We start from the raw sequence: 17,790 nt of genomic DNA, 5'->3' as shown, positions 1-17,790 counted from the left end.
TAGACCACAGGGCCCATAGGGCATTAGGGATGCACACTACATAAACAAACAGCTGGAGAAAGTAACTGCGTTAAAGGCTGTTTCCATATGGCCTGAAGACGACTGTAAGAGCCATGCTATTAACCACAAAGCTCCAACTGGTGTATTTCACAGACAATATTACATTACTGGAGCTGGAGAACGGGGACATGGAGGAGGGGGAACCTCTAGCTCGCACGCCCAGTCACACACACACACATATCAATGACCCTCTGTCTATTCTCATCTCTACCTTCACACTACAGCGATGTACAATAACTAATCATTTACCTACCATTTTTCAGGAGCCTATAATGTGGCAGGAATCCTAGATGTGCTTTTGGAGTCAGAGCCTGGTGCTACCCTGCTGGCTACTGCAGACCCTGCTGGCTACTGCAGACCCTGTTGGCCACTGCTGCAGACCCTGCTGGCCACTGCTGCAGACCCTGCTGGCTACTGTAGACCCTGCTGGCTACTGCAGACCCTGCTGGCTAATGCAGACCCTGCTGGCTACTGCAGACCCTGCTGGCTACTGCAGACCCTGCTGGCTGCTGCAGACCCTGCTGGCTACTGCAGACCCTGCTGGCTGCTGTAGACCCTGCTGGCTGTTGCAGACCCTGCTGGCTACTGCAGACCCTGCTGGCTACTGTAGACCCTGCTGGCTGCTGTAGACCCTGCTGGCTACTGCAGTCCCTGCTGGCTACTGCAGACCCTGCTGGCTGCTGTAGACCCTGCTGGCTGCTGCAGACCCTGCTGGCTACTGCAGACCCTGCTGGCTACTGCAGACCCTGATGGCTACTGTAGACCCTTGCAGATAAGCTTATTAGAGTTACTAGCTGCAATTTAGAAATTGCAGCCCAAATAAATGCTTCACAGAGTTCAAGTAACAGACACATCTCAACATCAACTGTTCAGAGGAGACTGCGTGAATCAGGCCTTCATGGTTGAATTGCTGCAAAGAAACCACTACTAAGGGACACAAATAATAAGAAGAGACTTGTTGGGCCAAGAAACACGAGCAAAGGACATTAGACTGGTGGAAATTTGTCCTTTGGTCTGGAGTCCAAATTTGAGATTTTTGGTACCAACTCAGCCATGTCTTTGTGAGACGCAGAATAATGACCTCAGCATGTGTATTTCCCACCATAAAGCATGGAGGAGAAGGTGTGATAGTGTGGGGGTGCTTTGCTGGTGACACTGCCTGTGATTTATTTATAATTCAACGCACACTTAACCAGCATGGCTAACACAGCATTCTGCAGCGATATGCCGTCACATCTGGTTTGGGCTTAGTGGGACAATCATTTGTTTTTCAACAGGACAATGACCCAACACTCCTCCAGGCTGTGAAAGGGCTATTTGACCAAGAAGGAGAGTGATGGAGTGCTGCATCAGATGACCTGTTCTCCACAATCACAAGACCTCAACCAAATTGAGACAGTTTGGGATGAGTCGGACCGCAGAGTGAAGGAAAAGCAGCCAACAAGTACTCAGCATATGTGAGAACTCCTTCAAGACTGTTGGAAAAGCATTCCAGGTGAAGCTGGTTGACAGAATGCCAAGAGTGTGCAAAGCTGTCATCAAGTCAAAGGGTGACTATTTGAAGAAACTCAAATATAAAATATATTTTCATGTGTTTAACACTTTTTTGGTTCCTACATGATTCCATATGCGTTATTTTATAGTTGTGATGTCTTCACTATTATTCTACAATGTATAAAATAGTCAAAATAAAGAAAAACCCTGGAATGAGTAGGTGTTCTAAAACTTTTGACTGGTAGTGTATATACACACACACACACACACATACAGTTGGAGTCATTAAAACTTGTTTTTCAACCACTTTACACATTTTTTGTTAACAAAATATAGTTTTGGCAAGTCAGTTAGGACATCTACTTTGTGGATGACACAAGTCATTTTTCCAACAATTGTTTACAGACAGATTATTTCACTTATAATTCACAGAATCACAATTCCAGTGGGTCAGAAGTTTACAAGTCGACTGCACCTTTAAAACAGCTTTGAAAATTCCAGAAAATGATGTCATGGCTTTAGAAGCTTCTGATAAGCTAATTGACATAATTTGAGTCAATTGGAGGTATACCAGTGGAATTTCAAGGCCTACCCTCAAACTCAGTGCCTCTTTGCTTGACTTCATGGGAACATGAAAAGAAATCAGCCAAGACCTCAGAAAACAATTGTAGACCTTCACAAGTCTGGTTCATCCTTGGGAGCAATTTCGAAACGCCTGAAGGTACCACGTTCATCTGTACAAACAATAGTACGCAAGTATAAACACCATGGGACCACGCAGCCGTCATAACACTCAGGAAGGAGAAGCATTCTGTCTCCTAGAGATGAACGTACTTTGGTGTGAAAAGTGCAAATCTATCCCAGAACAACAGCAAAGGACCTTATGAAGATGCTGGAGGAAACAGGTACAAAAGTATCTATATCCACAGTAAAACAAGTCCTATACTGACATAACCTGAAAGGCTGCTCAGCAAGGAAGAAGCCACTGCTCCAAAACCACCATAAAAAAAGACAGACTACAATTTGCAACTGCACATGGGGACAAAGACCGTACTTTTTGGAGAAATGTCCTCTGGTCTGATGAAACAAAAATAGAACTGTTTGGCCATAATGACCATCGTTATGTTTGGAGGAAAAAGGGGGATGCTTGCAAGCCGAAGAACACCATCCCAACCGTGAAGCACAGGGGTGGCAGCATCATGTTGTGGGGGTGCTTTGCTGCAAGAGGGACTGGTGCACTTCACAAAATAGATGGCATCATGAGGACGGAAAATGATGTGGATATATTAAAGCAACATCTCAAGACATCAGTCAGGAAGTTAAAGCTTGGTCGCAAATTACTCTTCCAAATGGACAATGACCCCAAGCATACTTCCAAAGTTGTGGTAAAATGGCTTAAGGACAACAAAGTCAAGGTATTGGAGTGGCCATCACAAAGCCCTGACCTCAATCCTATAGAACATTTGTGGGCAGAACCGAAAAAGCGTGTGCGAGCAAGGAGGCCTACAAACCTGACTCAGTTACACTAGCCATGTCAGGAGGAATGGGCCAAAATTCACCCAACTTATTGTGGGAAGCTTGTGGAAGCCTACCCAAATACTAATTGAGTGTATGTAAACTTCTGACCCACTGGGAATGTGATGAAAGAAATAAAAGCTGAAATAAATCATTCTCTCTACTATTATTCTGACATTTCACAATCTTAAAATAAAGTGGCGACCCTAACTGACCTAAGACAGGGAATTTTTACTAGGATTAAATGTCAGGAATTGTAAAAAACTGAATTTAACTGAATGTATTTGGCTAAGGTGTATGTAAATTTCCGACTTCAACTGTATATACACACACACACACACACACACACACACACACACACACACACACACACACACACACACACTCACCCACACTCTAACAGTTTAGGCTCTTCGTTAGTGGGCGAGTCTTCAGTCTTCTTCAGGCGTTTGGAACCAGGAAGTGGGCGTGTCTGTCCACTGTCTTCTAGCCCTGCCCCTGGCCCAGAGCCTGCCCCTGAGCTGGTCTGAGGGAAGGTGTAGACCCGGGAGGAGTCCGCTGACTCACAGTACCGGGCTCCCCGCGCTAAGGGACTGCCACTGTGGTGGGACCCACTGGACCCAGAGAAAAAAGGGTTGAAGGTCAAACGGAGAAGTGTTGGTGACAACGCTGGCCGGATGGACAGCAACAACAGAACAACAGGACACCGAATGGCCAACCAGTCTGGTCACATGATCACCATGTAACTTTTTGTATCATAGATAACGTATAAAGAACAGAATGGGGACACATCTCTACAGGTTAACAGACAGCTGAATGGGTACAGATCTCTACAGGTTTACAGACAGCTGAATGGGGACAGATCTCTACAGGTTAACAGACAGCTGAATGGGGACAGATCTCTACAGGTTAACAGACAGCTGAATGGGGACAGATCTCTACAGGTTAACAGACAGCTGAATGGGGACAGATCTCTACAGGTTAACAGACAGCTGAATGGGGACAGATCTCTACAGGTTAACAGACAGCTGAATGGGGACAGATCTCTACAGGTTAACAGACAGCTGAATGGGGACAGATCTCTACAGGTTAACAGACAGCTGAATGGGGACAGATCTCTACAGGTTTACAGACAGCTGAATGGGGACAGATCTCTACAGGTTAACAGACAGCTGAATGGGTTTACCGTACATCTCTACAGGTTAACAGACAGCTGAATGGGGACAGATCTCTGTAGGTTTACAGACAGCTCAATGGGTTTACCGTACATCTCCGCAGGTTTGGATTAGAAACCAAACCCTGACCCTGACTGACCCAGCCCCTGACCCAGCCCCTGACCCTGACCCAGCCCCTGACCCTGACCCAGCCCCTGACCCAGCCCCTGACCCGGCCCCTGACCCGGCCCCTGACCCAGCCCCTGACCCTGACCCAGCCCCTGACCCAGACCCCCCAACCCCTGCATCAGGATGTATATCTGGTCAATGGTCAGTCAACAACCAACTGTGTTGTGTGGTGTGTTTGTAATTTTGTGTGTGTGTGTGTGTGTGTGTGTGTGTGTGTGTGTGTGTGTGTGTGTGTGTGTGTGTGTGTGTGTGTGTGTGTGTGTGTATGTGTGTGTGTGTGTGTGTTTGTGTGTGTAGTCCTGAGAGCATGCCAATATGTTGATGATCTGGGAGATAATGAAAACAGACTGTTGGTTTTGTTGATATAGAGGACAGGGATGAGAGGAGAGGAGAGGAGAGGAGAGGAGAGGAGAGGAGAGGAGAGGAGAGGAGAGGAGAGGAGAGGAGAGGAGAGGAGAGGAGAGGAGAGGAGAGGAGAGGAGAGGAGAGGAGAGGAGAGGAGAGGAGAGGAGAGGAGAGGAGAGAGACTGTACCTGGAGTGGGAGGATTGTGAATGTGACGAGATCTCACTCAGGTCCCCAATGCTTCCCTCTGTCACGTGACCAGTCATGATCGCTGACGCATATCCTTGCGGCAGGTACAGTTTCCCATGATCCTCTCCTTCGCAGCCATCCTTGGGGTGTCCCCCCTCTCCCCCCCAGGGGTGTCCCCCCTCACCGCCACAACTCCCCTGCATTAGTAACCTCCCCCCAGGCCCCATACAGGGGTTGGTGTCGATCCCGCTGTCTGTCGAGGCTCCTTTAATGTACGTCAACCCCAGGATCTCAGGATCCATCAGATCTCCAGAGCCAAAGTGTTTATCATCACTGTTATTGGAGGAGGCGTTGGAGGAGAGGGTGTTACAGCTGGAGTGACTGGATGTCTTTTCTCCCTGTACAGAGGAGAGGGAGAGAGAGGAGGAGAGAGGGAGTTAGAGAGGAGAGAGAGAGTTAGAGAGAGAGCGAGAGAGAGAGAGGAGGAGAGAGAGAAAGAGAGATGGAGAGAGAGACAGATAGAAGGGGGTTACACACTACATGGCAGATCCAAGATGGCGTAGCAGGGCAGACGTTGTTTGTCGTTCTCTCGTGTACATTTTTTCTTTTTTCGTCTTTTTTTTATATATTTCAATATATTTTCAATATATTTTTCCATTTTTAACCTGTTGGGGGTAGGGGGCAGTATTGACACGGCCGGATAAAAAACGTACCCGATTTAATCTGGTTACTACTCCTGCCCAGTAACTAGAATATGCATATAATTATTGGCTTTGGATAGAAAACACCTTAAAGTTTCTAAAAATGTTTGAATGGTGTCTGTGAGTATAACAGAACTCATATGGTAGGCAAAAACCTGAGAAGATTCCTTACAGGAAGTGCCCTCTCTGACAAGATCTTGTTCTTTTTGTCTCTGTTTATTGAAGACTGAGGATCTTTGCTGTAACGTGACACTTCCTACGGCTCCTATAGGCTCTCAGAGCCCGGGAAAAAGCTGAATGATATCGAGGCAGCCCCAGGCTGAAACACATTCGCGCTTTTGGCAAGTGGCCGATCAGAGGACAATGGGCTTAGGCGCGTGCACGAGTTGACCCCGTGCTTTATTTTCTTTCGTCTGTTTACCTAAATGCAGATTCCCGGTCTGAATATTATCGCTTTTTTACGAGAAAAATTGCATAAAAATTTATTTTAAACAGCGGTTGACATGCTTCGAAGTACAGTAATGGAATATTTAGAATTTTTTTGTCACGAAATGCGTCGTGCTCGTGACCCTTCTTTTCCATTCGTATAGTGTCTTGAACGCACGAACAAAATGCCGCTATTTGGATATAACAATGGATTATTTGGGACCAAACCAACATTTGTTATTGAAGTAGAAGTCCTGGGAGTGCATTCTGACGAAGAACACCAAAGGTAATAACATTTTTCTTATAGTAAATCTGACTTTGGTGAGTGCTAAACTTGCTGGGTGTCTAAATAGCTAGCCCTGTGATGCCGGGCTATCTACTTAGAATATTGCAAAATGTGCTTTCGCCGAAAAGCTATTTTAAAAACGGACATATCGAGTGCATAGAGGAGTTCTGTATCTATAATTCTTAAAATAATTGTTATGCTTTTAGTGAACGTTTATCGTGAGTAATTTAGTACATTTTTTGTAAATTCACCGGAAGTTTGCGGGGGGTATGCTAGTTCTGAACGTTACATGCTAATGTAAAAAGCTGGTTTTTGATATAAATATGAACTTGATTGAACAAAACATGCATGTATTGTTTAACATAATGTCCTAGGTGTGTCATCTGATGAAGATCATCAAAGGTTAGTGCTGCATTTAGCTGTCTTCTGTGTTTTTGTGACATTATATGCTAGCTTGAAAAATGGGTGTCTGATTATTTCTGGCTGGGTACTCTGCTGACATAATCTAATGTTTTGCTTTCGTTGTAAAGCCTTTTTGAAATCGGACAGTGTGGTTAGATTAACGAGAGTCTTGTCTTTAAAATGGTGTAAAATAGTCATATGTTTGAGAAATTGAAGTAATAGCATTTCTAAGGTATTTGAATAACGCACCACGGGATTCCACTGGCTGTTACGTAGGTGGGACGATTTCGTCCCGCCGACCCTAGAGAGGTTAAATTAAATATACCTTCCGGCAACCCGCCTCATGTGATATATGATACGGATCTGCTATTTTTCGACCTTATAGCCAGAACCTCCATCAACTGCTAGCCATCAGAAGCTAACCAGCTAATTAACTACTAGCTATTTAGTCATTGTTAGCCACTGCTAGCGGCCTTTACCTTTAGCACAGACACCAGACGCTTTTAGCTTGGAAAATACTCACCAGCCTACCAGTCTGCACTGCGCGTTATCAAGCCTGAGCATATCGGACTGTTTTTCTCCACTACAACACCTGATTCCTGCTGTAAGCCCTGGACCACTACTCCTGATCATCACTGAGTACCCCAGCTAGCCTTGAGCCAGGCCCATCTCCTGGCCTGCTCAGTGGATCCTATGATCACTCGGCTACACAGCTGATGCCTCCCTGACTCTTCACTAACACGACTAGAATCCATTACATCACCGGATTCTTGCCGTAAGATCTGGACCTTTGCATCGGATCATCGCAGCTAGCTAGCGGCTACAGAGTGGCTATAGTGGCTAATGCCCTTGTCCTGAAGCTAGCACCAGTTCGCCACGAGCCAAGCGCATCTCCCGGCTAGCAAACAAAATACACCAGCAACAATACCTCTTTTGCCGACCGGCATGGACCCTTTGATGACACGGAGCCCCGACGTTCCATCACGACTGGTTTGCCGACGTAATCCCATCCATTGTGCCCTCAACCGGCCTTTGCCGGACGTCGGAGCAGATGCTTCTGGCCTGCTAACTTTTCTTTTTGAACGCCATGTCTCCCGCTTGCTAGCGTAGTAACGACAACCTAGCGGCTTCCCTGTTTCATCTATTGCTGTACACTGGACCCTATGATCACTTGGCTACATAGCTGATGCTCACTGGACTGTTCATTTATCATGGTACTCCATTTTGTTTATTTTGTTTATCTGTCAGCCCTAGCCCCGAACTCAGGCCCTGTGTGTAGTTAACTGACACTCTCTGCCCATTCATCGCCATTTTACCTGTTGTTGTCTTAGCTGATTAGCTGTTGTCTTACCCACTGTTGACTTAGCTAGCTCTCCCAATCAACACCTGTGATTGCTTTATGCCTTGCTTTATGTCTCTCTCTAATGTCAATATGCCATGTAAACTGTTGTTTAGGATAGTTATCATTGTTTTAGTTTACAGTGGAGCCCCTAGTCCCACTCTACATGCCTCAGATTCCTCCTTTGTCCCACCGCCCACACATGCGGTGACCTCACCCAGCATAACCAGCATGTCCAGAGATGCAACCTCTCTTATCGTCACTCAATGCCTAGGTTTACCTCCACTGTACCCGCACCCCACCATACCCCTGTCTGTACATTATGCCCCGAATCTATTCTACCACGCCCAGAAATATGCTCCTTTTATTCTCTGTCCCCAACGCACTAGACGACCAGTTTTAATAGCCTTTAGCCGTACCTTCATCCTACTCCTCCTCTGTTCCTCGGGTGATGTGGAGGTTAACCCAGGCCCTGCGTGTCCCCAGGCACTCTTATTTGTTTACTTCTGTAACCGTAAAAGCTTTGGTTTCATGCATGTTAACATCAGAAGCCTCCTCCCTAAGTTTGTTTTCCTCACTGCTTTAGCACACTCCGCCAACCCTGATGTCCTAGCCGTGTCTGAATCCTGGCTTAGGAAGGCCACAAAAATTTTGGAGATTTCCATCCCCAACTACAATATTTTCTGTCAAGATAGAACTGCCAAAGGGGGAGGAGTTACACTCTACTGCAGAGAGAGCTTGCAAAGTTCTGTCATACTTACCAGGTCTATACCCAAACAGTTCGAACTTCTAATTTTAAAAATGTATCTCTCCAGAAATAAGTCTCTCACTGTTGCCGCCTGTTATAGACCCCCCTCAGCTCCCAGCTGTGCCCCTGACACCATATGTGAATTGATTGCCCCCCATCTATCTTCAGAGCTCATTCTGTTTGGTGATCTAAACTGGGATATGCTTAACACCCTGGCAGTCCTACAATCTAAGCTAGATGCCCTCAATCTCACACAAATTATCAAGGAAACCACCAGGTACAACCCTAAATCTGTAATCATGGGCACCCTCATAGATATTATCCTGACCAACTTGCCCTCCAAATACACCTCTGCTGTTTTAAATCAGGATATCAGCAATCACTGCCTCATTGCCTGCATCCGCTATGGGTCCGCGGTCAAACAACCACCTCTCATGACTGTCAAACGCTCCCTAAAACACTTCTGCGAGCAGGCCTTTCTAATTGATCTGGCCCGGGTATCCTGGAAGTATATTGACCTCATCCCGTCAGTAGAGGATGCCTGGTCTTTCTGTAAAAGTAATTTCCTCACCATCTTAAATAAACATGAACCATTTCAAAAAATGTAGAACTAAGAACAGATATAGCGGACTGCCCTCGACCGGCAAAAAAACATACTGTGTCGGACTGCACTAGCATCGAATAGTCCCCGCGATATGCAACTTTTCAGGGAAGTCAGGAACCAATATACACAGACAGATAGGAAAGCAAAGGCTAGCTTTTTCAAACAGAAATTTGCATCCTGTAGCTCTAACTCCAAAAAGTTTTGGGACACTGTAAAGTCCATGGAGAGTAAGAGCACCTCCTCCCAGCTGCCCACTGCACTGAGGCTAGGAAACATTGTCACCACCGATAAATCCACGATAATCGAGAATTTCAATAATCATTTCTCAACGGCTGGCCATGATTTCCTCCTGGCTACCCCAACCCTAGCCAACAGCACTGCACCCCCCGCAGCTAATTGCACAAGCCTCACCAGCTTCTCCTTCACACAAATCCAGGTAGCAGATGTTCTGAAAGAGCTGCAAAACCTGGACCCGTACAAATCAGCTGGGCTATACAATCTGGACCCTCTCTTTCTAAAATGATCTGCCGCCATTGTTGCAACCCCTACTACCAGTCTGTTCAACCTCTCTTTTGAATCGTCCGAGATCCCTAAAGATTGGAAAGCTGCTGCGGTCATCCCCCTCTTCAAAGGGGGTGACACACTAGACCCAAACTGTTACAGACCTATATCTATCCTACCCTGCCTTTCTAAGGTCTTTGAAAGCCAAGTTAACAAACAGATCACTGACCACTTCGAATCCTACCATACCTTCTCCGCTGTGCAATCCGGATTCCGAGGTGGTCACGGGTGGACCTCAGTCACGCTCAAGGTACTAAACCATATCATAACAGCCATCGATAAGAGACAAGTACTGTGCAGCCGTATTCATCGACCTGGCCAAGGCTTTCGACTTTGTCAATCACCGCATTCTTATTGGCAGACTCAACAGCCTTGGTTTCTCAAATGCCTGCCTCGCCTGGTTCACCAACTACTTCTCAGATAGAGTTCAGTGTGTCAAATCAGAGGGCCTGTTGTCCGGAACTCTGCCAGTCTCTTGGGGGTGTCACAGGGTTAAATTCTCAGGCCGACTTTTTTTTCTGTATATTTCAACGATGTCACTCTCGCTGCTGGATATTCCTTCATCCACCTCTATGCAGATGACACCATTCTGTATACATCTGGCCCTTCTTTGGACACTGTGTTAACTAACCTCCAAACGAGCTTCATTGCCATACAACACTCCTTCCGTGGTCTCCAACTGCTCTTAAACGCTAGTAAAACTAAATGCATGCTCTTCAACCGATCGCTGCTCCCACCCGCCCTACCTAGGTGTCTGGTTAGACTGTAAACTCTCCTTCCAGACTCATATTAAACATCTCCAATCCAAAATTAAATCTAGAATCGGCTTCCTATTTCGCAACAAAGCCTCCTTCACTCACGCTGCCAAACATACCCTCGTAAAACTGACTATCCTACCGATCCTTGACTTCGGCGATGTCATTTACAAAATAGCCTCCAACACTACTCAGCAAACTGGATGTAGTTTATCACAGTGCCATCCGTTTTGTCTCCAAAGCCCCATATACCACCCACCACTGCGACCTGTAATGCTCTCGTTGGCTCCAGGTCATCTATAAGTATTTTCTAGGTAAAGCTCCGCCTTATCTCAGCTCACTGGTCACCATAGCAGCACCCACCCGTAGCACGCGCTCCAGCAGGTATATCTCACTGGTCATCCCCAAAGCCAACACCTAATTTGGCCGCCTTTCCTTCCAGTTCTCTGCTGCCATTGACTGGAACGAATTGCAAAAATCACTGAAGTTGGAGACTTATATCTTCCTCACTAACTTTAAGCATCAGCTATCTGATCAGCTAACAGATCGGTGTACCTGTACACAGCCCATCTGTAAATAGCCCATCCAACTACCTACCTCATCCCCATATTGTTTTTATTTACTTTTTCTGCTTTTTTGCACACCAGTATTTCTACTTGCGCATCATCATCTGCACATCTATCACTCCAGTGTTAATTTGCTAAATTGTAATTACTATGGCCTATTTATTGCCTTACCTCCTTACGCCATTTGCACACACTGTATATATACTTTTTCTATTGTGTTATTGACTGTACGTTTGTTTATTCCATGTGTAACTCTGTGTTGTTGTTTTTGTCGCACTGCTTTGCTTTATCTTGCCCAGGTCGCAGTTGTAAATGAGAACTTGTTCTCAACTGGCTTACCTGGTTAAATAAAGGTGGAATAAATACAAATAATAAAAAAAAATCATCACTGAGAGTGAGAAAGAGAGAAAGAAAAAGAGAAAACAAGAGATAGACCCATCCCCCAGGCATAAAACAACCTCACTCCCACATCCAAAACCTTTATAATAAACATTCAGATCTCAAAACCTCCATGTTACCTGTCTACAAACTGAACCAACCAGACACCTCCTCTCTACCAACCAGACACCTCCTCTCTACCAACCAGACACTTTCCTCTCCACCAACCAGACACTTTCCTCTCCACCAACCAGACACCTCCTCTCCACCAACCAGACACCTCCTCTCTACCAACCAGACACCTCCTCTCTACCAACCAGACACCTCCTCTCTACCAACCAGACACCTCTTCTCTACCAAGCAGACACCTCCTCTCTACCAACCAGACACCTCCTCTCTACCAACCAGATACCTCTCCACCAACCAGACACCTCCACTCTACCAACCAGACACCTCCTCTCTACCAACCAGATACCTCCTCTCCACCAACCAGACACCTCCTCTTTACCAACCAGACACCTCCTCTCTACCAACCAGATACCTCCTCTCTACCAACCAGACACCTCCTCTCTACCAGCCAGACATCCTCCTCTCCACCAACCAGACACCTCCTCTCTACCAGACACCCAGAGATGTGACACCCAGCCTTCGACACCCCCATAGCCACAGCCCACACCCAGTCACTTACCCCCCGGTTCTGCTTGTTGGGCGACTCCTTGCCCCCATCCCTGTGTTTCCGAGAGTTGAGGATCTTGGTGGAGGGGATGTGCCACTTGGCCTCTGTAGAGAGGGGTAGGAAGAGAAGGGCGAGATGAAGAGTGGCTAGAGAAAGGATTGCATGATCCCTGAATGTGTCCTACAGGGTTACCACAGGCACAGTAGAGGTCATCTAGAGGTCATCTAATGTGGAGTTAGGAGACAGACAGTAGAGGTCATCTAGAGGTCATCTAATGTGGAGGTAGGAGACAGACAGTAGAGGTCATCTAATGTAGAGGTAGGAGACAGACTGTAGAGGTCATCTAGAGGTCATCTAATGTAGAGGTAGGAGACAGACTATAGAGGTCATCTAGAGGTCACCTAATTTAGAGGTAGGAGACAGACTGTAGAGGTCATCTAGAGGTCACCTAATGTAGAGGTAGGAGACAGACTGTAGAGGTAATCTAGAGGTCATCTAATGTAGAGGTAGGAGACAGACAGCAGAGCCATCTAATGTAGAGGTAGGAGACAGACTGTAGAGGTCATCTAGAGGTCATCTAATGTAGAGGTAGGAGACAGACTGTAGAGGACATCTAGAGGTCATCTAATGTGGAGGTAGGAGTAAAATAGGGAGCAGAGTGACTCACCTGCCGACCGTGTACTCTCAAGGGTGGGCTCTCTGAGGGTGTCCCTGTACCCCTCTCTGTCTCCCCCCTGTAGCACTCTGGGGCACTCATGGAGGACCGAGGACGGACACCTGGAAAGGGATGGAGGAGAGTGAGCTAACTAACATACTGTCCGGGATGGAGAGGTGAGGAGGGCCATTGACTGAGCTAGCATAGTGGGAGAGGTAAATAATGGACAATTGAGAGAGCTAGCTGCTAGCATACAGTCAGCAGTAAGGTAAGGATGGGCTAGCAAACAACTAGCTGCTAGCATACAGTCAGCAGTAAGGTAAGGATGGGCTAGCAAACAACTAGCTGCTAGCATACTGTCAGCAGTAAGGTAAGGATGGGCTAGCAAACAACTAGCTGCTAGCATACAGTCAGCAGTAAGGTAAGGATGGGCTAGCATACAGCTAGCTGCTAGCATACTGTCAGCAGTAAGGTAAGGATGGGCTAGCAAACAACTAGCTGCTAGCATACAGTCAGCAGTAAGGTAAGGATGGGCTAGCAAACAACTAGCTGCTAGCATACTGTCAACAGTTTTTATTTTTTATTTTTTCATTTCACCTTTATTTAACCAGGTAGGACAGTTGAGTACAAGTTCTCATTTATAACTGCGACCTGGCCAAGATAAAGCAAAGCAGTGTGACAAAAACAACAACAGAGTTACACATGAATAAACAAACGTACAGTCAATAAAACAATAGAAAAATCTATATACAGTGTGTGCAAATGTAGTAGGAGAGTTCATCAATGAGCTTGACGTCTTGATAAGTTCCTTTCCTGAGGATGGCTCACCTCTCACAGTTCTGGGTGACTTTAACCTCCCCACGTCTACCTTTGACTCATTCCTCTCTGCCTCCTTCTTTCCACTCTTTTGACCTCACCCTCTCACCTTCCCCCCCTACTCACAAGGCAGGCAATACACTTGACCTCATCTTTACTAGATGCTGTTCGTCCACTAATCTCATTGCAACTCCCCTCCAAGTCTCCGACCACTACCTTGTATCCTTTTCCCTCTCGCTCTCATCCAACACTTCTCACTCTGCCCCTACTCGGATGGTATTGCGCCGTCCCAACCTTCGATCTCTCTCTCCCGCTACTCTCTCCTCTTCCATCCTATCATCTCTTCCCTCTGCTCAAACCTTCTCCAACCTATCCCCTGATTCTGCCTCCTCAACCCTGCCTCACACAGGAAGCGGCGCAGGTCCTAATCCAGGCACTTGTCATCTCCCGTCTGGATTAGTGCAACTCGCTGTTGGCTGGGCTCCCTGCCTGTGCCATTTAACCCCTACAACTCATCCAGAACGCCGCAGCCCGTCTGGTGTTCAACCTTCCCAAGTTCTCTCACGTCACCCCGCTCCTCCGCTCTCTCCACTGGCTTCCTGTTGAAGCTCGCATCCGCTACAAGACCATGGTGATTGCCTACGGAGCTATGAGGGGAACGGCACCTCCGTACCTTCAGGCTCTGATCAGGCCCTACACCCAAACAAGGGCACTGCGTTCATCCACCTCTGGCCTGCTCGCCTCCCTACCTCTGAGGAAGCACAGTTCCCGCTCAGCCCAGTCAAAACTGTTCGCTGCTCTGGCACCCCAATGGTGGAACAAGCTCCCTCACGACGCCAGGACAGCGGAGTCAATCACCACCTTCCGGAGACACCTGAAACCCCACCTCTTTAAGGAATACCTAGGATAGGATAAAGTAATCCTTCTAACCCCCCCCCCCCCCCCCTTAAAAGATTTAGATGCACTATTGTAAAGTGGTTGTTCCACTGGATATCATAAGGTGAATCCACCAATTTGTAAGTCGCTCTGGATAAGAGCGTCTGCTAAATGACTTAAATGTAAATGTAAATGTAACTAGGCCATAGAGGTGAAATAATTACAATTTAACATTAACAATGGAGTGATAGATGTGCAGATGATGATGTGCAAGTAGAGATACTGAGGTGCAAAAGAGCAAGAAGATAAATAACAATATGGGGATGAGGTAGTTGGGTGGGCTATTTACAGATGGGCTGTGAACAGCTGCAGTGATCGGTGAGCTGCTCTATAGTTAGTGAGTGCTTATAGTTAGTGAGTGCTTATAGTTAGTGAGGTAGATATAAGACTCCAGCTTCAGTGACTCTTGCAATTTGTTCCAGTCATCGGCAGCAGAGAACTGGAAGGAAAGGAGGTGTTGGCTTAGGGGATGACCAGTGAATTATACCTGCTGGAGCGCGTGCTACGGGTGGGTGCTGCTATGGTGACCAGTGAGCTGAGATAACGCGCGGCTTTTCCTAGCAAAGACTTATAGATGACCTGGAGCCACTGGGTTTGGCAACAGATGTGTAGCGAGGGCCAGCCAACGAGAGCATACACGTCGCAGTGGTGGGTAGCATATGGGGGTTTAGTGACAAAACCGATGGCACAGTGACAGACAACATCCAATTTGCTGAGTAGAGTGTTGGAGGCTATTTTGTAAAAGACATTGCCGAAGTCAAGGATCGGTAGGATAGTCAGTTTTACGAGGGTAAGTTTGGCAGCGTGAGTGAAGGAGGCTTTGTTGCGAAATAGGAAGCCAATTCTAGATTTAATTTTGAATTGGAGATGCTTAATGTGAGTCTGGAAGGAGAGTTTACAGTCTAATCAGACACCTAGGTATTTGTAGTCCACATATTCTAAGTCAGAACTGTCCAGAGTATTGATACTAGTTGGGCGGGTGGGTGTGGGCAGCAATCGATTGAAAAGCATGCATTTAGTTTTAGTAGCATTTATGAGCAGTTGGAGGCCACGGAAGGAGTGCTGTATGGCATTGAAGCTCCTTTGGAGGTTTGTTAACACAGTGTCCAAAGAAGGGCCAGATGTATACAGAATGGTGTCATCAGAGGTGGATCAGAAAATCACCAGCAGCAAGAGTGACATCATTGATATATACAGAGGAAAGAGTTGGCCTGAGAATTGAACCCTGTGGCACCCCCATAGAGACTGCCAGAGGTCTGGACAACAGGCCCTCCGATTTGACACACCGAACTCTATCTGAGAAACTAAATACATTACAATGGAACGTTAGCTAGCTACATAGTTGTCTTTGTATCAAAGATAAAGGTAAACGCAGCCACTGCTAGCTAGCCAACTCTACCAGCTACCAGCTAGCAGTACTGTATCATTTTTAGTCAATAAGATTTTTGCAACGAAAGCTTTCGAGTTGTGTAGTCCACATGTGTAGCTAGCAGGACTGACTTTGTGTTAGCTAGCCAACGTTTAATTACTTCTGCGTTATGAAAGGAACTAGACACGGCCACGAATGAGCCATTGGTAGTTAGCTACGGCGTCATAACACACGGTGCACTGGGTGGGTTTCACGGAACAATACTGTACCAAGTTATCTAGCTGAATAAACTAAGTTTGAGCCTATTCATGGAAACATTGAACCACTGTAGTTTACATCAATTATAATTTCTAAGTGGAAGTTGGAATAGTTATATTTGAGTGTTTCAGCGAATGGTTAGTGAGGGAGGCCCTGCTCTCTCGCTTCCCCAGTTGTTTAGTTAATTTTCATTCCAATCTCCTTTGCATTAGCGTAGCCTCTCCTGTAGCCTGTCAACTATGTGTCTGTCTATCCCTGTTCTCTCCTCTCTGCACAGGCCACACAAACGCTTCACACCACATGGCCACTGCCACTCTAACCTGGTGGTCCCAGCGCGCACGACCCACGTTGAGTTCCAGGTCTCCGGCAGCCTCTGGAACTGCCGGTCTGCGGCCAACAAGACAGAGTTCATCTCAACCTATGCTACCCTCCAGTCCCTCGACTTCTTGGCGCTGACGGAAACATGGATTACCACAGAAAACACTGCTACTCCTACTGCTCTCTCCTCGTCTGACCACGTGTTCTCGCATACCCCGAGAGCATCTGGTCAGCGGGGTGGTGGGACTGGAATCCTCATCTCTCCCAAGTGGACATTCTCTCTTTCTCCCCTGACCCATCTGTCTATCTCCTCCTTTGAGTTCCATGCTGTCACAATCACTAGCCCATTCAAGCTTAACCTGTTATGGCTAGGGGGCAGTATTTTCACAGCCGGATAAAAAACGTACCCGATTTAATCTGATTATTACTCCTGCCCAGAAACTAGAATATGCATATAATTATTAGCTTTGGATAGACAACACTCCAACATTTCTAAAACTGTTTGAATGGTGTCTGTGAGTATAACAGAACTCATTTGGCAGGCCAAAACCTGAGAAGATTCCATGCAGGAAGTGCCCTGTCTGACAATTTCTTGCCCTTCTTGATTATCTCTATCCATTACAGAGGATCTCTGCTGTTACGTGACACTTCCTACGGCTCCCATGGGCTCTCAGAAGGCGGCAAAAAGCTGAATCTTGGCTTTGCAGGCTCTGGCTGAAAAAAAGTAGCGCGTTTGGGTAGTGGCTGGTTACAGTACTGTGAGACTCAGGCGCGTACCCGCGTCGACCCCATGCCTTGTTTTCTTTCGTCTGTTTACCTAAACGCAGATTCCCGGTCGGAATATTATCGCTTTTTTACGCGAAAAATTGCATAAAAATTGATTTTAAACAGCGGTTGACATGCTTCGAAGTACGGTAATGGAATATTTAGAAATCTTTTGTCACGAATTGTGCCATGCTCGTGACCCTTATTTACACTTCGGATACTGCCTTGAACGCACGAACAAAACGCCGCTATTTGGATATAACGATGGATTATTTTGGACCAAACC

The 17,790-nt window shown here is 46.5% G+C and overlaps 1 protein-coding gene across 1 annotated transcript in view; it reads right to left on the bottom strand.

Annotated features, from left to right (window-relative positions):
- sipa1l2a (signal-induced proliferation-associated 1like 2, genome duplicate a) overlaps positions 1–17,790 on the bottom strand; it is a 735,281-nt gene that overhangs the window by 29,320 nt on the left and 688,171 nt on the right. Inside the window, exons 15-17 of the mRNA XM_082965719.1 lie at positions 13,055–13,164; positions 12,400–12,491; positions 4,946–5,343 (exon numbers count right to left, since the gene is read on the bottom strand). Of these exons, the coding sequence (XP_082821845.1) occupies positions 4,946–5,343; positions 12,400–12,491; positions 13,055–13,164 (600 nt within the window). The remainder of the gene's footprint in view (positions 1–4,945; positions 5,344–12,399; positions 12,492–13,054; positions 13,165–17,790) is intronic.

This window comes from Salmo salar, chromosome 19 (assembly GCF_965601325.2).
Source record: "Salmo salar chromosome 19, fSalSal1, whole genome shotgun sequence".
NCBI classification, from domain to species: Eukaryota; Metazoa; Chordata; class Actinopteri; order Salmoniformes; family Salmonidae; genus Salmo; species Salmo salar.
This window is presented reverse-complemented; position numbering and strand designations above follow the sequence as displayed.